This window comes from Podarcis pityusensis, assembly GCF_964106645.2.
Source record: "Podarcis pityusensis genome assembly, chromosome: 5".
Taxonomy (NCBI): domain Eukaryota; kingdom Metazoa; phylum Chordata; class Lepidosauria; order Squamata; family Lacertidae; genus Podarcis; species Podarcis pityusensis.
The window spans coordinates 48,169,319-48,194,960 of NC_138032.1; the positions used below are offsets into that span (position 1 = coordinate 48,169,319).

The window sequence follows — 25,642 nt, forward strand, 5'->3', positions numbered from 1 at the left end:
TCACCTTCTGTTCTGCTACTAAGCAAACTCGTATTTGCTTTAGCAACTGAAGCTGATCTTCACACTATCCTTACCCGCTGAGTTGTTCATTTTGCTCCTGTAATGAAATTTTGGTATTCTAAAACAATGTCCTTAGGGATGGATCAGCCCTCTCAGATTAACTGGTTTATTTATTTATGGTGTGGAAAGCCCCTGGTGCATTCAAGACTTACTATGACAGCATGCAGAAGAGATGAATGATTTTACTGTATCTCTCAGGTGCCCATTCCATGAATCTCACAGATAGTAGAAAGTTTTAGACTGCCACTGCAGCTGTTGAACTAGTCTGAGTTGTGCCTGCTAATGCATGCACTTTCGTTTGGTCAAATTAAAGAAACATTATTTGCTCTTCCAAAATAGTAAGGAATTAAAAGGTAATTCAAACTCACTTTTAAAATTGAAATTACTATTTCATGTTCATTAACACACATTTGAGTCAAGTTGCCTAAAAAACATTTGGTATGATTAGCAGAATATGGATAAGGAATAAAACAATACTTGTGATTGTTGTGATACCCACATAGCAAAGTATAAAATGTAGCATTCCAGATGCCAGCTACACAGTCTATCTTTCATAGCATATAATTTGGCATGAGTGTGCCTAATTCTCTAGTAGGAGTAATGACATGCATGGGAGTTTCCGATCATATCACATATGTTAGGACGCTAAGGTTTGGTACATAATGGCTTGAATCTTGTAAAGCTGAGCAGTCTCAAATCTTGACATTAGTTTTTATAGGTTGGGTGGGTTGATGGGAGAAAGCCTTGGCCTAAGCAGAAACAAGTTGGTGTTTATGAATGTGAAGTATCTTATTTGTATCTACCTTTTGTAAGCAAGTCTTAAGGTTAAACTCTCATGAAATCAGTTGAAATGCTAAGCGGTGGGGTGTCTGTGAAAGGAAAATATTATTTATTTAATAAATAAATAAATAAATAAAGTGAAGCCAGTTATTTAGAGCATGTTCAACTGATACGAAGTTGCATAACTGCATTACAAATCATTTGTACCAACTTGAGTTTTTATTTTTTTATTTTTCTGGCAATAAATATGCCCTCTTTCTAGTCCAGATTTTGTATGTTGGGTGTGAAATATTCCTTTCCTCATAATCACGTCCTTTTCCAGTGTGGTGTTATTTAATTGGTTCATTGCTCATCAGTGAAGCTCCTTACTACACCAGCTCCCTTTACCACTGTTAAGCCATTATTCTTCCAGTTGGTATTCTTTAATCAGTTGAAAGCAGAATTGAAATTGCAGTTCCATATGACACATTGCACTGTATTACCCATAGGACAGCTCATATTTTCTCAGAAGTAAGTCCCATTAAGTACAAATTGTGTTTAGGAGTTCAACTTTCAATCATCAATAGTTCAATACTTTTTTAAGCAGCTGCTTTCTTTTTCCAGGCACTGCCATTATTGAAATTTGTTGTTTCAATTAGCTGATTTCTTAACTGGTTCCTTACGATGCCTGAAGTTGACATTTTAATTATTTCCCTAGAAACAGATTTCTAGTTTTTCATCATCTGTGAAGGGGTAAAGGGGACAGTGGGATAGCAAGGATGAAAGCCTAATGGCTACGTCCTCTCCTTACTATAGAACTCTGAAAGAGATAAGTGCCATATCTGAGTGAAGATCTGGCAATCCTGTTTAGTAAATGGTTTAAATTTTCATCTGCCAGTATTAATGATAGCAAAAGAAGTGCAGATGAAGAAAGACAGGAAAGTTACAATCAAATTTGCTTTTGAAATCCACGTTTGGTTGTTTGGCTCATCATTCTTGTTCATTTCAGCATTATAAGTAGTGTAACTAATTGTGGAAACCGAGAACAACCATTTGAAGCATGCTGATTATTTATGGCACAAGTCAATGAAGCAGTTAACAGTGTAAAATCCAACAAACAATGTTGCAGATATGAAAAGCAGCTGTACTCATTCCTCTGCATCTAACTGCCGTCATTTGAACAATAGAATTTATTGCTCACAGAGTAAAACTTACAATAATAGTATAAGCTAGATATCTTGGATTTGGAGATATGTAACTTGGTTGGAATGACAAAGGATAGTCATTTGTGTTCCATCAGTTCCTCACTTGGCACTCAACTGCTATCAATTTCCCCTCCAAAATATGTCAGATCAGCTTCCTATTTTAAATGAAACACACACATAAATGTTATGTTGTGAATTCTTTGTATACTTTGAGTAAATTTTCCCTACAAATATGCATTTCATGAGAACAATAATTAAACTAATAAAGTTGGTTAAAATAAACATCTGTTTGTAAATAACTTTTGCCAGAAAGCCATTCCTATTCTATATGCTTATAGTAATTACAGTAATAGCAAACAATGAAACAATTTGCCGTGCCTATATTTTCAAGGGATGCATTCTCAGTCCCTTGAACCCCAGTTGACCAATAATCCTAAACCAGAAGCCCATCTCCAAAATGCCCTTGGGTGGGGAGGGTTAGTGAAGAGTGGTCAGTAGTTACATTCTTGGGAAAAAAACATTATCATGTTTCTAATCTAGTAGTCAATGGACGTGTTTACTAGCTGTTTTAAGGGTGAATATGATTTTATGGTTTTAATTTACTCTATTGTATATTTGGGTGTGATTTGTAAACTGCTCTGGGATTTTTAAAAGTAAGAGTGGTGTGTGAATTAGTCTAATAAGCAAATGCTGATCCTTCAAAGCCTTAAGGCATAATCCTAAACACAATAGACTATAGTTGAAGGGCTAAAGGACTTGGCAGAAGCCTCACTGGACTGTCAGAACACCTGATACATCACTGCCATTGCAAATAATACTGGCAGAACATCTCAGATACACCACTGGAACATGCTGTTGGGCAGGTTGCCTGAAACAGGGAAACAGTCATGTGAGTTGCACATGGTTGGCACAGGGAAGGACGCTTGCCCCTTCAATCCACAGCCATGCCTTAATCAATGGCACTTTACACTAGCCCTGGATTATAGAATACAATAATAGAATTGTAGAGTTGGGAGGGACCCTGAACATCATCTAGTCCAGCACCCAGCAGTGCTAAAACTAAAGCTCTATATATTTGCTGTCTGTCGTTTTAACACCTTTTTTGTAATTTTTGTCATGTGTATTTCCCCTTCCTGCCTGAGCATACATTGGAAACAGTGACAATTCTGCTTGTGCAGTAGCAATGAATATCTGGTACCTTAAGAAACTAGGAAGCTGCCTTCTTCTGAGTCATACCATTGACCCATTTAGCTTAATATTGCTGGGACTGATGGGACTTGTAGTCATAGCTGTCAACTTTTCCCTTTTCTTGTGAGGAATCCTATTCGGAATAAGGGAATTTCCCTTTAAAAAGGGAAAAAGTTGACAGCTATGCTTGTAGTCCAACAACATCTGGAGGACACCAGGTTGGTGAAAGCTGACCTGCACTGACCGGCTTCTTATACTGGACAAATTTAATTTTCACTGGCTTATTTGTTACAAGGAAAGTGCCCTTCTATTAACTGCTCAGTAATGGGCTTATAAGAAAACCCACTGGATTCAATGAAGTCCTTCCATTGACCTTCACATAGTTTTTTGGCTTGGGTCCCAAATGAACATAAGCCTCTTTTTAAATCTTTGAAACACTGATCTGCCTTTAGCATCATAACTGAAATGAATATAGTTCCAGACACATTAGGGGACGGGCTGGGTTAATAGTATGTCATAAATCACTTTCCTTCCTTCCAGGGGTTTAGCAAGGATAGATATCATGGGTAGCATCTTACCACTTAGTCATGGTGACAAGGGTCTACTGTTAAATTACTAATTTAAACTAAAACTATTGCCTGTTGTTTTGCAGTGCTGCCAAGCTTCTGGACAAGAATCTGTTCTCTGTCAGCACCCCGAATCCTCTGCTTCCTTCTCCTGCAGGTCTTCAGCTTGCTCAGCTGCAAGCCCAGCTTACCCTGCACAGGCTAAAATTGGCTCAGACAGCAGTCACCAACAACACAGCAGCTGCAACTGTCCTGAATCAAGTTCTCTCCAAAGTGGCCATGTCTCAGCCTCTGTTCAACCAATTAAGACATCCATCCATGTTTAACGCTCCTCAGGGACATGTTGGAGGGCCTGGAGTTACCAACTCTAGATTCCCACCTGGTGGAATACATTTTCCAGCACAAAACCCCGCTTTGGCAGTACCGAGTGGAACTCTGGGGCCTGTAAATAACCTTCAAAATCAAAACCCAAATGCTGTTGTCATAAATCCTTTTGGAGGTGTAATATCTCAGACAGCTGGACAACAGGCTGTAGTTATGGGACTAAATAAGTCTGGTATCTCCTCTGCTACAGGTGGATTTTATGACTATAGTAAACAAGTATTTCCCTCTGATGCGGAACAGTGCAGCCAGCATGGCTTTGTGACCACTGTGTCTCATTCAGTCCCAACTTCTTCTGGAGTTGGAACCTATGATGGTCATTTTGGTAAGCATGACAACCATCCAGGATTTCAGAAAGACTTTTATGGAGTGAGTTCTAAAGGCCAGCATACAGCTGGTGTACAGACTTTGACTTTTGCTACTGATCCACATAATTCTCATCAGATTATAAATCAAAAAGGCGAGGCTGGTTCTGTAATACATGAAACAGAAACAAAGCAGTGGGAAAATCCTTCTACTTTTCCTAGCCAAAATAAGCCTGACACCATGCCCAATGCCAACATGTGGCCATCAACAAGTGCCCCATATGAAATAAGAAACGATCTCTACAACCCTGAAGAACCAACGCCTGACACAAAGTTCAGTGCTGGCGCTCCACTTCCTTTCAGCAGAACCAAAAGCAGTAAGCAGAATTTCAGCAACTCACGAATGAGACAGAAGCAGGAAGCAGATTTGTCAGTGAGACCTCTTCAGTCTCATGAGCTAAATGACTTTCATAGTATAGCACCTGTTTGCTTCCCTCACATCTGCACCTTATGCGATAAGAAGGTCTTTGATCTAAAGGTACGTCTTGGGGAGAACTGGACATCTTTCTAGTACTTGGAAGTATGTTTCATTAAATTAACTCCAAGGCATTCCTGATATAAGTTGTGTAACTGTTGAGTTTATTAGATTTTTTTAGTTGTGTATTTGTGGGTTGTTACATGGGTCTTACAAGTTTACTCAAGAGCAGACCCACTGAAATGAATGACCACTACTATGTTGTGTCCATTCATTTCAGTAGGTTTCTCTGAATAAAACTTTGTTAAATATCACCCAAAGGCTACAATCCTAAGAAGATTTAGCCATTAAAATTAGTGGGGCTTGCTTCAAGCTAAATATGCTTTAAAATATTCTGTTAGTTGTACACTGAGGAAATTTATTATACACACAGATGGATTATAAATGTAGAACTTTCCTTATATCTGAAGCACTTTGGGGAGAAGAGCTGTAGTATTTCAATGATTTGTCAGACCGCTTCACGAAGAGCAGATATTAAAATAGTAGATAAATTAATCACGATTCGGCTCTCATCCAGTTGTCACAAGTAAGGCCATGTTATTTTATTTTACAAGATGGCTGTTTTTGTGAAATGATGAACTTCCTCCATAAGAAAATATTAATACTAATGGAGTTACATTTCTGGTGCTAGGAAAAGTGTATCCTTTAGAACAAAACTTGGTAAGAGAAATGTCTGTCCCAACCTAGCTTCTTATCTTGCCATGGTACTCTAGTAATCTGCCAGCTTCTGGTACCAGTTCCTTATCCTCAGGTGATATGTATTTGGAGCCTGATTCATATTTGTAAGTGATTTATACCAGATTGTTCCCCAGTATGGAAAGAAATAAACTGTTTTTAATGTTGTAACCTTCCGTGATACTTTAAGGTGACTGATAGGTAAGAAATTAATATTATTATCATCAATAAATACATAATTTGACATGTTCAGAAAAGAATCATATCTCAGGGTTGATATATTTTTCATCTTTGTTGTCAATAACTCTCCTTATGGGAAATTTTGGTAAATGAATAAAGATTTTTTTTTTAATTTTGTTTTTAAATGTCACATACATTGAAATAAATATTTTTTAAAAACATTTGTGGGCACTCAAAGTATATTCAGCACTTCAGAAATTTTCGCTACATTAATTTTACTCAACCTCTCTTATATATCCTTTTAAAAAACAGAAATATTGCAGTCAGGAGATTTCTTGTCACCCGGCTTTTTTGGTTCTTGTATTTTGCAATTAAAAACAAAAAGCCCGAGTACCAGTTCTGCTGCACTGTAGGGCACTGTGCAGATAGGCATGGAGGAGGAATTTGTCTGGTTTGCTCTTTTACAGTTGCTCAACCTGATTTAGTGCTCCTAATTTGCTTGTGGATGAGAACTCCCAGTCCGACTATACACTTCTTCAGATGCAGTTGAGATGCAGTTTCATTGCACAGAAATATGCATGAAAGCAATATCTTATGTGACACATACAAAATGTTTATTTTACAAATGAATGCATTGAAAATTGTACAGTTTATGTTAAAAACGTGTACAAAATACACACCATTTAAATGTAGACTTCTTGTGTATTCTTTCAAAAAATAAGCATAAAACGAATTAATGAGTGAATGATGTTTGCACATTGCTGTCCATTAGTTGCTGTATTTGTTAATTGTATGTCTACCCTGAGGTATTGTCTGCTGCTTTAATTCATACTGTAATTTTAATGTATTCTTTATTGTACACCACCTTGTGATTTCAAATGAAATAAATAAATAAATAAATAAGAAAATGGGACAGAATGAACCTACAACTGAGCACCAGCAAGACTGAAGTGGGATGGATTTGGGTGGATCAGTCAGTTCCTTTGTGCAGATATGGCTCCTTCACATACAAAACCCCCATCCACAGTAGGGGTTCAGAAAACGTCCTGTCCTGTTTCAGTGTTCCTCCAGTGATACTGCTGTGAATGGGATGAGCAATTCCTGCAGCTGTTGGAACAGCTTAATTCAGCCACAGTAGAGTCACTGGAAGGAGCACAGCAGTAGGGCTTGGCAGTTTGTGGACTCCAGCTATGGCTAGGAATTTATGGGCCTGGATACTTGCATAGTGCATGTTTGCAGAGTTTAAGTGGGTCAGATTTGTTTCATCTGGAGTAATTTCATGTCAAATTTTGGAATAGTATGGAATTTTCTACAAAAACAAAAATCCCCGGAAACTTCTAATACAGCCATTCATGTGACCTATTATAACAAATGCTGCTGTACATGTTTTCTTCTATTTTTCCACAATTTTATTATATTTTCTCACTATTTTTACGTAGGACTGGGATCAGCATATTAAAGGAAATCTTCACATTCAAAAATGCATTGCTTTCTCAGAGAAGTGAGTGTTAAGTAAAGAAACAATTTTGTGCCTGCTTTGTGACTTATATTACTGTTTTATTTAGTTTCTTGTACAAGCTTCTTGAATTAAAGTTGTGATCTAATCATAAAACATGTTAACCATAAATACTGTGTGGATGTAAATTCTAGTAATGAACACAGGAACCTTTTGCAAATGAATGTATGTGTTTCGAATCTTCTACAGACAATGCATGCATGACAAATGACATCAAGATGTAGACTAGAGTACCGAGGTCCAATTATTTGTCTTGCAAAACAACTACCGTATTTTTCGCACCATTGGACGCACCGGACCATAGGACGCACCAGATCATAGGAGGGGGAGAACAGGGAAAAAAATTTTTTTCTTGTTCTCTCCCTCTAAAACAAGGTGCGTTCAAGGTACCTAATTTTTTTTTGGGGGGGGGGGAAATAAAGAAAAAGAAATTCCCTCCCCAGGCACGGGGCAGGCGCGGGGGAAGCCCGAGCTTCCCCCGACCCTAGCCCCCAGAACAGCCTGCTATCCGCAAGCCTAGGGACCCGAGCCGGTCTCCCCAGGCTTGTGGAGAGGTGCGCGAAGCCCGGGCGCGCTCTTCAGTGTGCACCAGGCTTCGGAATGCAGGCAGCTCCGTGCCACCCTCCGGAGCCCCGCGCGGCTTCGCGCCGGGACCGGGAGGGTGGCGCGGAGCTGCAAGAAGCCCTGGGGCGCAGGCAGCTCCGCGCCACCCTCCGGAGCCCCGCGCGGCTTCGCGCCGGGACCGGGAGGGTGGCGCGGAGCTGCAGGAAGCCCTGGGGCGCAGGCAGCTCCGCGCCACCCTCCGGAGCCCCGCGCGGCTTCGCGCCGGGACCGGGAGGGTGGCGCGGAGCTGCAAGAAGCCCTGGGGCGCAGGCAGCTCCGCGCCACCCTCCGGAGCCCCGCGCGGCTTCGCGCCGGGACCGGGAGGGTGGCGCGGAGCTGCAGGAAGCCCTGGGGCGCAGGCAGCTCCGTGCCACCCTCCGGAGCCCCGCGCGGCTTCGCGCCGGGATCGGGAGGGTGGCGAGGAGCTGCAGGAAGCCCTGGGGCGCAGGCAGCTCCGCGCCACCCTCCGGAGCCCCGCGCGGCTTCGCGCCGGGATCGGGAGGGTGGCGCGGAGCTGCAGGAAGCCCTGGGGCGCAGGCAGCTCCGCGCCACCCTCCGGAGCCCCGCGCGGCTTCGCGCCGGGATCGGGAGGGTGGCGCGGAGCTGCAGGAAGCCCTGGGGCGCAGGCAGCTCCGCGCCACCCTCCGGAGCCCCGCGCGGCTTCGCGCCGGGACCGGGAGGGTGGCGCAGAGCTGCAGGAAGCCCTGGGGCGCAGGCAGCTCCGCGCCACCCTCCGGAGCCCCGCGCGGCTTCGCGCCGGGACCGGGAGGGTGGCGCGGAGCTGCAGGAAGCCCTGGGGCGCAGGCAGCTCCGCGCCACCCTCCGGAGCCCCGCGCAGCTTCGCGCCGGGATCGGGAGGGTGGCGCGGAGCTGCAGGAAGCCCTGGGGCGCAGGCAGCTCCGCGCCACCCTCCGGAGCCCCGCGCGGCTTCGCGCGGGGGTCTGGAGGGTGGCGCGGAGCTGCAAGAAGCCCTGGAGCGCAGGCAGCTCCGCGCCACCCTCCGGAGCCCCGCGCAGCTTCGCGCCGGGATCGGGAGGGTGGCGCGGAGCTGCAGGAAGCCCTGGGGCGCAGGCAGTTCCGCGCCACCCTCCGGAGCCCCGCGCGGGGGTCTGGAGGGTGGCGCGGAGCTGCAAGAAGCCCTGGAGCTCAGGCAGCTCCGCGCTACCCTCCGGAGCCCCGCGCGGCTTCGCGCCGGGATCCGGAGGGTGGCGCGGAGCTGCAGGAAGCCCGGGAAAGCCTGCATTCGCTCCATAGGACGCACACACATTTCCCCTTCATTTTTGGAGGGGAAAAAGTGCGTCCTATAGAGCGAAAAATACGGTATATTGCAAGACAGATGTATTTGCACACATACTGCTGTTCTTACTGGAAGCAGAAGGAATGCATGCTATCTCCAGATACAATTTCCATCTGAAAACCATAGCTTCACACTGGCTTATGCTATTTTTGACAATCCTAACCATTATTTTGCCACTCCCACTTCATTTGCATGCTTGATCCTTATGGGTTGACATTCTTGAGGAGGCTGCAGCGAAACCAATAGTGCAAATGCCCTACAAAGCAGTCCTAATACGTCAGTGATGTAATGTCCCTGGAATAACAGAATAATTTCTGGTAGTGAGCAGGGGAGTTTCTGTGATAACTCTGAGTATTTAGGCCAAGATCTTTTCCAGTTTTCCTACTGTGTTGCTGAATGTCAACCTTTGTTTCTTTTTAGTTCCAACATACGGTGTGTGCTAAGTTCAGCAGAAGGAATGCTGCACTCTTCTCCAAATAACACATCTGCATTTAATCTTTCTGGTTCCGAAGGTAAATTACAATATCAAAAATATATAATTAACAGTGCACTCCTATATATGTCTACTCAGAAGTAAGACCTTTTGAGTTGAACAAGACTTACTCCTGGTAAGTGAGCATAGGATTGCATCCTTAACCTTTTTTTAGCTGGCATACAGTTGCAGCAAGCAGGGTTACGTTTAATTGTATGTTTATTCGCACATGACATAATATTAGCTATACGTTAATGTATTTGTGTGCCAAGTTTTTTTTTAAAAAGCTTTATGCGATAATGTAGCATTATGCAATAATATATAAAGAAAGAACAAATATACTGTATATTTGGATATATTTATAACTGTTCTGATTGAGCCCATCCAGACATTTTTGATAGCAAATGAACTAGATCATCTGTCCAGGCGGCCACCTATCATCCAAATCATGCATATAGCCAAAGGAGAATGCCCCATAGCTCTGTCACTGTTACCATATTCTAATAAATCTTTTAAATGAATCTAAGCCTTTATAATGAATAGTAAGTCTGGTTTTATTCCTCTGACTGCTGGCTGATGATGTGTTTATTTTTGTATTCTTTACTGCTTTACTTCAATTGAATTAGTTGATTTATCTGCTTTTTATTGCCATTTTATATTACTTCAGTTTTTATATATTTAAATTTATTTAGATTTCTTATATGTAGATTTATTTTTAATACTTTTTCATCACTCTAAAAACTTTAAAGTTGAAAAATTGTTTAAAAAATAAATAAAAATCTGAAGACAGGCATGGGGAAAGTCTGAATCAGACCGCTATGCCCCCTTGGCTGTTTGCCTTTTCCAACAAAGATCCTAAAAACAACAAAGAGCACATCTCAAGGTCAGACAGTGGTGCTACAGTGAATAAATCAGAATGGTGGGAGATTCAGGACAGACCAAAGGAAGTACGTACATCCTCATTCACATAATGCATAGTTAAACTATGGAGCACGCTAAACACATTCTTAGCCAATGGAATTTGATACTAAATGTTCTGGTGATGGCAACCAAGCTAGATGGTTTTAAAAGAGGCTTAAACAAAATTCATCACAGAGGATGGGGCTATCAGGAGCCATTAGTCATAATGGCTACATAGTATATCTTGGATTAGAAGTACTATGCCTTCTGAATACCAGTTCTGAATAACAAGAGAATGCTGCGCTCATTTCATATTTGTGGGCTTCCCATAGGCATTTTGTCCATTGTGAGAACAGAATTCTTGACTAGATAGTTGCTTGGTCAGTTCCAGCAGGGTTCTCCTTATGTTCATCTTGCCCAGCAGAAACAGGACCATGATGGATATTTCATTTTGACTTGATGCTTCACTGGGCTCAGGAAATCACCCCAGCCCACCCTCTATTTGTAGAATTTCTCCAGAGAATCATGGGCAGTGGTAGCCTATCATTAGAGAAAGACTGCTATGTAGGATGGGCTTATACCTCCATGAACCTGGAAAGCTGTGACAGATAGGATTTGCTTTCCCAATGTTAGAAAGATACTAGTTATTTAAGAAAGTAGCACTTCTTCGTTTTTTGTACCTCATACACATTTCTGGGTTGTCACTGAATACGTTCCATTTGTTTAGATTACACTTTAAACGTGGGGACATCATACAACTCTACACCTTCATTTGGCCAGCCAGGTTCTACGTTTTCTTCTATACCATCCGGAGTAAATGTGAGTATCTCACACAATATACTAAGTATAGTTCAGCATTCAGCTCTTAGTGAACACCAGGGTTTTCTTTAACAGCATTAAAACAATATAATTGAATATACTTGAATGATATAACAGTATTTCTAATTAATTTTGAATTAATTGCTGGCCTGCGTGTAGCCCAGGGCTGGGCCCATACTCCTTCCACATTCATGTATATGCTTCCTCTCTGTTTAAGGGATATGTAGAAAATAAAATTAAAAGACTTTAAAAGCACCTTGTAGAGCTGTGCAGTGTTAGGTTTTCAGCATTGCAATGTATCACCAGCCAAAGATTGTGATCTGGTGCTACATTGTGATGTCAGAAGGGAGGGGCGAGCTGCTTCATCCCCAGCCCTGCAAGGCGCAGGGGTGAAACCACCTCAGCTTGGAGCTAAGGCGGTTTCACCCCAGTGCTTTGTGGGCCCAGGGATGAGGCAGCTTGCTCCTACTGCCTGGCACTTCTCCACTGAGAGGAAGGCAGCTGTGTGCGCCTTAATGTAGAAGTATAATGGAGCCCCCGCCCCACCTCCAGCTTGTGCAAGCCAGAGGCTAGGTGGGGGCTCCTTTAAACTTCTCCACTAGGTGCACACAGCTGCCCACCCCTCCGTGTAAGGGAGCCCCCACCTTGTCGCTCATGTAAGCCAGAGGCAGGGTGGGGGCTCCATTGTTTTATGGTTTCAACTTCATTTTAATGTTTCATTTTTTATTGTTAGCCACCCTGAGAAAGGAAAGTCAGTGTATAAGAAATAATAACAATAACAACAACAACAATAATAATAATAATAAATAATAAATAATTCATATTAACTATTTACAGTAGTATAATTATGGCTAGGATAGACTTAAATCCCATTCTGTCCTAACTGTTGATCAAGGTGTTTATTGTTACTAGATCTGATCTTAATGTATTTTGAGCAGTGTATGGAAAACTGATATGCCTGAGATATGAAATGAATGCATAGGATTACAGGAGAAAGACAACATATAGATTTGCCTTTAAGGCTTGTATTCCTATACAGTGCAAGTTAAGAAAGAGGGTTTTTTAAAGTATGCGTCTAGTTGGATGCTGTTTTAGATATCTGTCTATACATTTATTTTTAATAATTTCAGCTGCCACAAAGGAAAAGTATACCAGGTCGAGTAGTACACATCTGTAATCTTCCTGAAGGAAGCTGTACAGAGAATGATGTTATTAATCTTGGACTTCCCTTTGGAAAAGTCACTAATTATATCCTTATGAAATCCACCAATCAAGTATGTCCTTCTTTTTATTGTTTGCTATGATAAAAGCATAAATATGTACCGTAAATGTATTGTTTGAGTTTTTAACATAAGTTGCATTTTCTTAAAGTGCAGTAGTTACCAGTATTTCAAAAGTGACTGTGTGTAGTTAGCTCTTTAGTTCTTCCAGAATAATTGCTTGTTTTATTTATAAGGTGAATTGTGTATACTCTAGTTCAGATGCCCAGTTTAGATCATTGTATTTTCAGATGCCTGCATATTTTACAGGAACTTTGTCAAGCAAACACAGGACTGCATTGTAAGAGATTAGTGGCTTTAGTGACCTTTTCTCAGTGGAGGAGAACATCCTTGTATAGGTTAGGTTTTCCTGTCCACTCTTAAGAGCCAATCTTAAGGATGGATAAATCTATCGATTTTGTGTCTCTCAATTTCTCATTTTTCCTACCTCAAGTTTGCATCTCCACATTTTCACTCTAGTTTGCAAATTTATTCAGTAACTTTTCATCAGAACTGTAATGCACATTTCTCCTGATAATACACATTTTGGATGCAATTTTGGCCTTTATATAGATATATATACATTTTTAGAAGCAGTTTTTCTTTATATAATTCATTTTTGTATGCTGTTTTCAGTAGGCATGCTTTCTCCTAATATAAACATTTTTGTACACATTCTTTGGTTGGAAAAATGCATTGTAAAATTCAGAAGTGTGAAATTTGAAGGAAGGCTGTTTCAGTGTGCATGTTGTTTTAAGGAATGTGATTTAGGTAGGTTCATATTGAAATACAAAGTGAACCAAATTTCTCTCCCAACCCCTATCATGGTTAAGGAAGAGAAACTTTAAACCCAATCTCCAGTTCAGATGACATGCTAAGCCACACCTTGATTTAGCTGCTGCACTGTGCTCAAAGGACCAAGGCAGAGCAAAGCAGGTACAGGCTGCTCTCCAGAATGCACCAGTTTGGATTACCATGATGTGTAAATGAGGCCAATGTTCCTTTCCTTCTCCATATAATTTATAGTTAAACTGTAGTAATCAATTACCATTTTTTAAAAACCCACATTTATGAATTTCCGTTCTACTAATTTTTTTGTGCCCGGTCCCATGAAAATTACTTGAAATCTTTCACAGGGCTCGGGATATATTTTTCCTTGTGTGGCTAGACGTAAAGGAGGGCAAGGCTCTTGTGCCGTTAGTACAAGATGGAAATCTTAGCAGACTGTCCTTTCAACATCCCTGATTACAAGATGCATCTACCAAGCTACTTTCTTTCACATATCAGTGGAAGATACTTGTGTCCTGTCTTTCTGTGTAACTAAAATTATGCCTGTGTGTGTGTGTGTGTGTGTGTGTACGTGTACACACACACACACACATCTTGATTAGTAGAGAAATAAGTGTGTCTACTTATCAACACATAAATAGCACAATATATTAAGATAATCTTTCTATTTATTCTAATGATCTTCACTTTAATATACTATGAAGATGCAGTTTTTGTCATGTTTTTCTTTTTTTACTAATAGTTTCTGTATTATAACAGGCTTTTCTAGAAATGGCCTACACTGAGGCAGCTCAGGCTATGGTGCAGTACTACAAAGAAAAACCTGCAATGATAAACGATGACAAATTGCTCATTAGAATGTCTAAAAGATACAGAGAACTTCAGTTGAAGGTAAATAAATTAGTTATCCTGTCTTTCTGTGAATTTTGGTGTTAGTTGTCCAACTGCTTTCATTGCTAGTATGTTGTTTTCAGATAAGCTTTCATAAAAAATTTTCTACAGTTTTCCCCTTCACCACGTCATTGTTTATATACCTGTGGTATCATTTATTGGACAAGCCTGCCTTTTCTGCTTAGACTGAGTATAAGACTAAAGTATTGGACAAATAAGTAAAGGTAAAGGTACCCCTGCCTGTACGGGCCAGTCTTGACAGACTCTAGGGTTGTGTGCTCATCTCACTCTAGAGGCCGAGAGCCAGCGCTGTCTGCAGACACTTCCGGGTCACGTGGCCAGTGTGACGAAGCTGCTCTGGCGAGCCAACGCAGCACACGGAAACGCCGTTTACCTTCCCGCTAGTAAGCGGTCCCTATTTATCTACTTGCACCCGGGGGTGCTTTCGAACTGCTAGGTTGGCAGGCGCTGGGACCGAGCAACGGGAGCGCACCTGGCCGCGGGGATTCGAACATTTAAAGAGCTATCATAGTATTTTAAACAGTCATGGTTCCCTGCAAAGAATCCTTGGGAACAGTAGATTGTTAAGAGTGCTGAGAGTTGTTAGAAGACCCCTATTCCCCTCACATACCCTGTGTTCCCTGGGAATTGGGATTGATAGTTAACCACTCTTGGTAATAAACTCCTGTGTAGAGAAGATTTCAGCAAAACTTTATCTATGGGGCTTTTCTGTAAACAATACATCAACGGAAATGTGTAGCTTGTGCCATTGCTGATGAGTTGTGTGACATGTTTGTAGTTTTTATTAAAAAGGCATTTTTGTAGCCAGTGTTAGTCAGTGGGCTCTCATAAGTATGTCGTCCGCATGTGCTCAGTATGAACCTGCTGTGAAAGGAGTGTGGGCTGAATGGAATGTTGGGTGGGTAAGAATAAATGCCAAGTGAAGATGATCAGTTTGGTACTTGTAATGTGGAATGGTAGCTTCAGCTGCATGGCTGCTTCAGTTCTGTAGGCTCCATGTGTCTGTTCCAGCGAACAGACAAATCTGGGACTTCTTCTTTTGTGTGTTCTGGAACCTCTGTAGTGTGGTGGTGCCGACAGAGGCAGAGGTCGGCACAGCACTCAGGTCAACAACTTGGGGTGGGTGCTCCCCCTAAAAAAAAAGTCAACAAGTTCTGGCACCTCTTTCTATAGAAAAAAGCCCTGTCCAGAACTAACCACAGGATGAGATACTATACCATATAATTATTGTCTAAATAATGTGTCTATTAGGGCTCTTAATAGCTGTAATTTCTCAGCAGTTTGAGTGGAAATGTAAAGCCACTAGCCAGCAATGGATGCTATAGTGGGGCAGCAGACTTGCTTGACCTGCAACCATATCACTCCTGCTTACCAGGAGGGGCAAGGTTGGTGTACTGCAAATGCACTGTGCCCTCTTTGCTCCTTCTCCTCTGCCTCCTGGTCTGCAGCAGCAACATGACTGATGCAATGTCAGGTATTATGCTGCTGCCTTCACCACCATCTTGTACTGTCCTTAGCAACTTCTTTAACCAAATGGTTTCTTGCCAATTGAATAATTGTTTTTAGTTGATTAGTTTTCTCTTATTCAACAGTAAGAAACTAAGTCATAGCATTCTGCAAAGTAAGCATAATAAAATAATTGAAAATATTCATACCAGTGCTTCTCTTTAAATAGCTTGAAGTGTGAAGCTTATTTACAATTATTAATCTGTATGTTTATATTTGGCTTAGAAACCAGGTAAGAATGTGGCAGCAATAATCCAAGACATCCATTCGCAGAGGGAGCGGGACATGTTGCGGGAGACAGACAGGTATTACACAATGTTAACAGTTGATGGCAGAAAGACGCTGAGATTGCTTTATAGAACAGAGATGCTTTTGGATAATACAAAAATAGGCAGACAGGAGACATTTCTGCAAGTCTAAAGCTAGGAACAACAGCTTTTACTTTTTTGATTTGAAATGTGTTTTTTGAAAAGTTAAGAGACTTAAAAATTGTTTGCTATACAGCGATACCTCGGGTTACGAACTTAATTCATTCTGGAGGTCCGTTCTTAACCTGAAACCATTCTTAACCTGAGGAGTGCTTTCACTAATGGAGCGTCCTGCTGCCGCTGCATCACTGGCGCGTGATTTCCATTATTATCCTGGGGCAAAGTTTGCAATCCGAGGTACTACTTCTGGGTTAGCTGAGTTTGTTACTTGAAGCGTTTGTAACCCGAGGTACCACTGTGTTAAGAAAATGCATGCTGAAATACTGACATTCTCAGTAAAATCTGCTGAGCACAAACTACAACGTGTTTCTGAAATTTTCAAGAAGAAAATGCCAAATGCACACACTGTGAAATACCAGTTTTAAATAAAATATTAATCCACTTTCTATTATTTCCTGTTTATTGTTGTCTATAGTTAAGACAAAAAACTAGTAGATGAACTCATGAATTATCTTTTTACTTGTAGTTAAGGTACTTGTAGTTCAGGTATTTTAGTCATTCTCTAGAGCTAATATAGGTAGATGGCTGGATATGCATTCAGTTCAAAATCATCAGATTGTTTGGTTATGTGAACAAATCTTAATGTCCTTAAGATTGTTACTGGATAGTGTAATGTTTTATGATGGTGTGAACTGCTTTGGTGTTTCTGTCTTGTGATTGAAAAGTGGTATAAAATATTATAAAATTATTATAAAACAACGATAAGAATAATAAGTAGCATCCTTCTTTTTCTTTGTGTTATAGATATGGACCTGAAAGGCCTCGGTCTCGCAGCCCTATAAGCCGTTCTCTTTCCCCGAGATCACACACTCCAAGCTTTACTTCCTGCAGTTCCCCACATAGTCCGCTGAGCACAAACTGGACAGACTGGGGAAATGGAAGAGAGCAATGGGATCAGTCTTCATATTCCCGAAGGGAGGAAGAAAGAGACTCAATGCCCTGGAGAGAGAATGGGGAAGAGAAAAGAGATAGAACTGACACATGGGTGCATGAGAGAAAACATTATGTGCGCCATTTGGATAAACTAGACTCGGAAGAACGTTCTGAAGGAACCAGAAGCTACAGAGAAAAATATTTAAGAGGGGTGTCACCAAGTGCAAAGGGGATTCATGGTTTGCCTGGATATAAGAACAGAGAAGAAGACTATTATAGGAAACCAACAAAGCAAAAATCTGATAAGTATTCAAAACAGACACTGGATACAGCTCCAAAGTGTAAAAGAAAGGAAGAAGCAAGATTGAAAGAACAGAAGCATTCTCACTGTGAAGATCCAACAAGAGAAGAAAAATTAGAACAGAAACCCAACAAGGTCCCTGACAGTATCAAGCAAAAGCAAAGTGATAAGGAAAAATTCAAGGATTCTGATAAAAAGTCAGAGGAAGAAGTACCTGATGAGGCTGAAAGAGTTAATGTGAAGACAGGGGCAGGAACTGAAAATGAGGTATTAAGTGATTTAAGTTACTATTGGAAAATTTTATGATACACACTGTAATTAAAAGTACCTCTTCTATAAAATAACTTGGTGTGAATTTACAGAATGAACATGCACAGATGTAAATTAGACTCCCATTAACACTGTCTCTCCTTGCTTATTTCTACAAATCAGATTAAATAATTCCCCCCACCCATGTTGCAGGCATCACCTCCTAGTGTATTATATTATATTATATTATATTATATTATATTATATTATATTATATTATTTGTGTGTGTGTGTGTGTGTGTGTGTGTATCTGTTGTGTTGATTATATGTCACCACTTTGTCATTCTGCCAGTGAATAACCTCAACGGAACTGACTATTTAAGAATTTGTGTGTTATTTATTTGCTAATTAAGGGATTTGAAATTAGGAGCAAATGTTGTTGTTAAGTAAAATCACAAGGACATACAAGCTAAAGTTTCCAATGGAATAGAATAGAAAAAGATACCCAAGAAACATATTGCAACAGTTTAATTTAGAATTCCTGGTGCAGATTATCACTATGGAACGGCAGTCACATTTGATAAAATTTGCATAAAGCTATTTACTGCAATGTTCAGTACAGCTGTATATCCCTCCCAGTGTATCATTACTTATGCTGAGAAGTGACTTACTGTTAATTATAATCAAATTACTTTTACAATATTTCCCATTATAATTACTGTCCTGAGAACTGGATCACTATTCATTTTTATTTCATAACTGTCATAATGTGGAAGGTAATTCACTGATTTTGTGACATTTTAAAATAGCAAATTCTTACCTTAATTTGCACAAGTTAATAATGTGCATTCCTACAGTACAATTTTACAGTGAATGGACTTTAGTAACATTGTCTGGATCTCCTGATAACTCTAGTATTCAGCATTATTATTTTGCTCTTTGTAGCTAGGAACCAAAGATCAGCTTAAGTTCACAAAGAGGTGGGGAGGGGAGGGGAGGCTTGCAGAGTGCAGTAAAAATAATTAAAAAATTAAAAAAAAATTCCTATGCCACATCACAGACTTTTCAGATTCTCCTCAGTTTCAACATTGCTTGCTATGCAACATGGTAGCTTCTGGCTTAAGCTCAAGGAGTGGGTTTGGGGATTGTTTGAATCCTGGCCACTCTTTCAAATTCAGAAGTTGATAGTTCCAAAGTAAGTGTTTCTGCATAGGGGAATGAGGAAGTGTTTTTTACATATGACTGCCTTTACAAGATAATGCTTTTTAAAATTTATGACCATCACCCAGTGATAGGTGAAGACAGACAAAACAGTTTTAGAGCAGCAAGCAAGTTGAATTCGGAAGCATTGTGTTAAATCCAAATGTAGTAATCTTCTCCAGGGGTCTAGCTCTGAAAAAACAAGGGTTCTCTAGGCTTGCAGAAAAATCTGGCTGTGTCCAGCACTTGTTGAGTGGCATCTCATCATTTTATCAATAAAGCTTCCTGCTGCCAAACACCCAGAGTAGTTTATAATTTGTGTTCAAATAACACAATGAATGGATTGATAGATGCACTTGCAGCTCTCTAATTCTAAAATAAGCAAAACAAAACCAGGTAACCCATCTGATAACCTGGGAGAAAGGGCAATACTAAGAGCTTATCCACACTTCTTCTTGTTCCACTGCTTTCCCCCAGGGAAAACTGCTCTTTAGAACTCAGTTGGAGCAAGTGACAATTGGGTTTTCTGCACATTCCCGTTTGTTCTTATTTAGAACTTAAGAGCAGATTTTCCCTGGGAAAGCAGTAGGGCAAGGGGAAAATTGCTCGGACCCATGCCTAGAAAGCGTGAGTCAAGCAGAATACTGCCAAGACCCATGCTTTCTAGGCACGGGACAAGTGGAAGTGTGGACGAGGCCTCCACTAAATCAGCATTTGATTTTCTGGTATGTACATCCATCCATCAAATTTTGAAGGTGGGAGGAAGAGGGCTCACATCATGAATGAGGGATGCAATGTAAGTTCACTTTTTATATTACATCTGTCTTCACCCATAGACAATCTCTGTCTTAGGTTAAAAAAATATATTCTAACATGGAGATACCCTTTCCCGCAAATAAGCAGATGAAAGAAGCAGAAGATCCTATGGAAAACTCAAGAAAAGAAAAGGTGAGATTTATACGTTCATGGGCCTTGATATCTAATGTAAAATTTGTTTGCTTGAAAATTTCTTGAGTCACTTGGCTGCCAGATATTCAATATATAATCAAAAACATGAAAAATACAAACAACACTAAAATCAGATAGAAACACATAGCACAGTGAAGGTGCAAATCTTCAGGAAGGCAACACATTCATGAGCATGGCCTGTGGTGTGTTGCTTTAAAACAGGATCTTCACAGTGGCAGCACCTCAACAGTAGGATATATCCCCCCCACTAGGGAAGTGTGATCATATCCAATACTGCCAAATTTCAGATTTTAGCTGAAAATGTTTTTGTTCATCCAGACTTTGGGTACATATGTTTTGTATTACTTTGCTGCTGTATAAAGTTATAATTTTAATCATGCTGTTTTTAAATGTTTTAAATGATTGTGTACAATTGCTGTGCTTTTTATAATGCTGATGACTGCCCTGGGCTCCATCATGAGGAAGGGTGGTCTATTAATAATAACAATAGCCAGTACGGTTATATTAATTTTAAAAAACAGCCACCAGATTTATTTGATTAATTAATTTTTGTAAATAGTTAAGTTTTTGTGTGCCCCCTAAAAGCCAGAAATTCAATTACAATCTGGGGAGCAGATTCTAACTTTTACTGAAAAGAAGTTAATGCAGAAAGCGGCTCTCTGTATGGCACTGAGAACCCAAGCTGTTTAGGATTTTAAGGGCAATAAGCAGCACTTTGATTTGGGTCTGGAAGCGCACTTCCAAAAGTATTTGGGTGTGGAGATGACACTCATTGTTGTGTGAGGAGGACTTCCCTTTCATCTCTTCCTCCCATAACTCCCCACATCCAAATCTGCTCCAGAAAGTACCCCAAACCTCTGCAGCATTTTATGGGAGTATGTGGGATGCTGCAGGGGCAAAGATCCATTGCTCCAATGGTGTGTATTCTGCTTGTAGAAGGACACTACTGGATTTCACCCAAAGGCTTTACAAATTATGTCATCATGACCTTTGCTTCTTTGGACAGATCCTCAGACTCTTTTTTTAGTTGTTCTCTACATACTTAGATTGCTTTGAATACTTGGCACTGGCTTTCAAAAATTTGGCATCTTTGAAAAGCTATAGAGTTTTAAAAATTAAATCCAAGCATTAGGCCAACTTGTCACTTTGAGAAGGAGCAAATTAAATAAAGTTAGAGTGAGAACTTATTGAAACGATACATAAGTGAAAAGCTAGTCCCTCAGTCCAGCTCTGAAGAAACATAGGCCAATGTCCTTGGATGTTTTCCAGCATCATATCTTTAGGGTCATGAGCTGATCATCAGATGTGAAAGCTAGCAGTATCTATAGCAGCAGGAAACTGATCTCCCAAGAGTATCTGCCCTCCGCGCCTTTCTAGGACACTAGAAGGATAAGTTTAATAGAGCAAACAGGAGAGAAACAAATAGGCTTAGCTTTTATATTTTTGGAAGTTTCCTTCCCCCAACCCTTTACAATTGGTCCTCCCAGGGCATATGACAAAAATTGTCATAACAATGAAAAATAGTAAGGTCAAAAGTTCAAATGGGACTACAACAGCAGAGCCATAGGCACACTGCATTGGGCACACATAAGGATTCTAACAGCTGATGTGTGCCATATGCAGCCTTTTGAACAGAAGCAAAAGTTGTTAGGCAAAACGTTCCTCCGGCTGATATCAAAATCTTTTTTCAAGTTTGAATCATCAACCATCTAAAAATTCCTAGCATTTCTGCCAGGCTGTTTTATCATAAATGATAGGGGGGGAAGGGTGCTAGTGAAAACCATAGAGATTCTTCAGTGCTGGCTGATGCACATTGGGACTGGTAGGGCGGAAAGCAGGGAGGCTGAGAGTAGGCAAAGCCAATAAGGGGCAGAGCTGGAACCAGTGAGGGGCAGAGCCAACTAATTCTACTTTGAATCCCTTTGTTGTTATTTATTAAATGTATATACCACCCTTCCACCTAATATTGAGTGGTTTACAGTATAAAAACACAAAATATATAACATAATAATAAAACAAACAAAAACAATACCCTCCAACATATTTTAAAGGCCATAGATGGATTAATCAGCCAGAGACCCAGATAAAGAAGAATGTTTTCACCGGGTGCCTAAAGATATGTAATGAAGATGCCAGGAGAGTCTCCCTGGAGAGAGCATTCCACAAATGGGGAGCCACCACAGAAAAGGCCTTTTCTCGTGTGGCTACTCTCCAGACCATCTTCATCTAAAAGGGTAACACTGAGACACTAAGGAGAAGGTAACACACAGTGCATCCCCTGGACTGGTTGTAAATAAGCAAACAGGTGGGGCAGACTGTGGATAATGGGGCAGATCCCCACTTGGCCTAAGGGAACAGCCTCTCCTGCGGTTCCTCATTGTTATGATATACCAGGAGTGGCAGGCTATAAAATTGACTGAGCCAAAACTTATGCACAGGCATGGAATCTGGAGGAGGTTATAATAGAGTAGAGAAATTGGATTAAAAACAACTGCTGGTGCCAAGAGAGAGAAATACCTGGGCCTTAGTATTAGTGGAATGTGCAGGACCTGTATATGGTAACCATCTTGATTAAAAACCCAAATACAAAAGGATCTAGATGTATTTCCTATTTATATTGATTATACGGATTTAAGATATATACAGATATATTATATATATATCATTGGACAATAGAGAAAAAGAGTTTATAGATTGTTCATACTGTGGCAGGAATCCACCCAGCACTCATGGGAAAATGTGTTGTGATCTCTTAGAGCAATCAAATGAAACCTTAACATATGGCATGATAAAAGTCCATAATTTTATCAGGACAAGTTACTTGTTCTTTACTGTTATAAGAATTGTTTTCTCAAAATTTATTTTCTGTACCATGAAAACAAAACAAAACAGTATTTTTAAAAAGGGGGAAGCAGAAGTTTTCAACCTCCACATGCATAATAATAATAATAATAATAATAGGGGAGAGAGGGAACATGTTAGCCTGTGACTTGCTGTGACTCATTATTAAAATAATGAACCATGGTGTGTTGTTGCATCTGAACTGGACCTCCAGTTCCTCTTTATTGACATATTCACAATGGGATGTACATCTTTGTTACAGGACTGGGAGAGCGGAAGTGAGATGGAAGCTGAGACCTGGTATCCAACTAATATGGAAGAGCTAGTAACTGTAGATGAGGTGGGAGAAGACGACCTTATAATGGAACCCGATATAACTGAACTTGAAGAAATAGTAACAGTAGGTCAGAAAGACCAAGAATGTCCTTTAGTGAGTTCTTTAGCTGCTGGATTACAGGTGAAGAATGAGCACAGCTTATTAAGTGGAAGTGAAGACAAATCAAACGCAATGGAATCAAGCTTAGGGTCAGAAGAGGAAAACGCAGGGGATCTCCCTGGCTCTGAAGGTGATAATGCAGCTGATAAAGCACCACATCTAAATCTGGACACTGAGCAGAAGCCAGATGAATTGCAAGAAGACAGACCTCTAAGGGATTCTGATTACCCTGATAAGCAAAGAAAAATAAAAGAAAGCACTAACATTCATTTAAGGATGGAAGAGCAGTGTGTATCTTCTGATCCTCCAAAAGAAGAGCTCTTCCAGCCGAATGACACACTCGTAGGTGATGATAAAGCGATGGAATCATTAGAAAGCGAGAGTAGAAAAGCTATGGAAATGCTGGTAAAAAACTCCCAGGAGGAAACAAGCTGTGGAAGTCAGGAACATCAAAAGGCACCGGGTAACTAGTATATTTTTCCTTCTCTCCCTTTGCTAGATTAGTTTTGTTGTCCTTTTTCTGTTCAGCGTTTTTAGTTATTTTGTCATTAAGAGTAAACATTGTTCAAAGCGTTGTGATTTTCATAGGAAAAAACTCAGTTGAAGAACAGGACTGTCAAAATTAAGGTTCTTATTCAGATGGTGTCAAGGAAATTAGATATGTATCAAGCAAGTGTTCTGGAAGAGACATCCGTTATTATGGTCACTTCTGGGTTCATACAAGTTGAGCTGAACCTTTGGAGCACCCAGCTTAAATTACTTAGAATTGTTAATGGGAAGACCAAGTCAACAACTAAATTATTTATGTCTGGTTGATAAAAAAATATTCCTTAGATATCTTTAAAAGATTAATTTGGCATGAAATGGCTTTTGGGATTGCCACATTTCATTCTTTTTTCATGCCAGAGCATAATAATTTATTTTTCCTGATTTGTTTTTGTTACCCATATGTTTCTTTGTTCATGATTTATGTTAATAGTTCAGAATTTATTGTTCTAGTCAAAGGCCATGGCTGTAACTGGTATTCAGACAGTGGGGTTGTGGTTCAGATGTTGTATAGCTTCAAGACACAGCTAACTTCAAATATCTTTATCTAGCTGATCTTTGTGACAATTTGAATTCAGATGTGTCCCATACAGGCACAGCACAAAACAACCTGTTACTTTTGGCAAACTATCATGTTTCTCTTCTCAATAACCGAGGCTCAGATTGTAGGAGTCCTTCTGACAGATCTTCAAACCTCAAAGAGCTTGCCAACTTCTAAAGCCTAGAGTTGCCATCTGTTCACCTAAAAATTATAGATATTCCTTATTGAGGTCTGAAACAAGAGAGGATATGTATATACATTGTACCTCTCAAGAAACACTGGAATCCAATGTATGTCAACCATGTCATCTGAATTCTCTTTAAAACTTGATTTGGGGGGGAAATATTTAGTGTAGAAGCAACACTGGATTGATCTAGAAAATATGTTGGGTTCAGGTTATAAATATTGCACGGAACTGATTTTACTCAGTATGCTTTTGCTTTCAAAGCAAATTGTAGGTATCAGGAAATGAAAACTACTGACTTCCCAGAGGTAGAATCCAAAAGATCTTACTTTTCACCATCATGGGAACAAGAAGATGTGTTTACGGAGCTCAGCATTCCGCTAGGTATGTCTCATTACAAGCGATACACATTTAACTCTTTACAATACATTTGTTTTGCAAGAAAACAATGGTATCTGTTTCAGATCATTTAAAAGAGCTTCTGAAAAGAGAAGTTTCTGTTGCTCTCACTCAGTTGGCATATATATTAATAGCGGTGTTTAGTCAGGTTAGGGACATAAGGGGAAAGAATAAATTAAAAATAAACAGAGTCAAGTCAACCTTTTGATTTTCTCCAGAGGCAATGAATAGCATTGAAACTGAGACAGAGATGTCAAATACAGGGGGTGAGCCTCTATTTAGTCAGTAACTTGGTGTTCAAAGCCCTTCTCATGAATTATGGTATGTAATTGTTAACAAGAAGCCTGCAAGGTAGGTCAATATTTTAAAACTTCTATTTATTAATGCATATACAGTACCCTGCAAAAATATAATCCATGATAAGTATAAAAGATAAACTTAACGTAAATATCAGTCTCATTGTTATCAGACAAAAAAAAGTACATCTCTAAAGACAGATACTTGAAATAAGCATGATTTTTTATATTTGACAGAAGGTGCCCATCTATTTAATAATTCATGACAGTTTATCTTCACCTCTTGAACATATATCAGACCTGTCACCTGATCCATTTAAACTACCTTCAACCATTCTGGCAGCACAAGGCTTGCATTATCTTTATTCATTCATTCATTCATTCATTCTATA

At 40.1% G+C, this 25,642-nt stretch overlaps 1 protein-coding gene across 9 annotated transcripts in view; it reads left to right on the forward strand.

The window, feature by feature from the left end:
• Positions 1-25,642, forward strand: part of RBM20 (RNA binding motif protein 20) — a gene marked incomplete at its 5' end in the record, with an annotated part of 114,309 nt that overhangs the window by 81,814 nt on the left and 6,853 nt on the right. For 4 of the 9 annotated variants that reach the window (XM_081005912.1, XM_081005906.1, XM_081005913.1 and 1 more), the window contains 11 exons: positions 3,865-5,002; positions 7,294-7,355; positions 9,691-9,782; positions 11,370-11,461; positions 12,592-12,735; positions 14,269-14,400; positions 16,153-16,232; positions 17,160-17,856; positions 19,891-19,986; positions 23,111-23,747; positions 24,820-24,939. In XM_081005912.1, coding sequence (XP_080862038.1) covers positions 3,865-5,002; positions 7,294-7,355; positions 9,691-9,782; positions 11,370-11,461; positions 12,592-12,735; positions 14,269-14,400; positions 16,153-16,232; positions 17,160-17,856; positions 19,891-19,986; positions 23,111-23,747; positions 24,820-24,939 — 3,290 coding nt within the window. Of the gene's footprint in view, positions 1-778; positions 824-903; positions 1,351-3,864; positions 5,003-7,293; positions 7,356-9,690; positions 9,783-11,369; positions 11,462-12,591; positions 12,736-14,268; positions 14,401-16,152; positions 16,233-17,159; positions 17,857-19,890; positions 19,987-23,110; positions 23,748-24,819; positions 24,940-25,642 lie in introns of those variants that run through there. The other 5 variants (XM_081005911.1, XM_081005910.1, XM_081005907.1 and 2 more) reach the window with 5 other exon arrangements.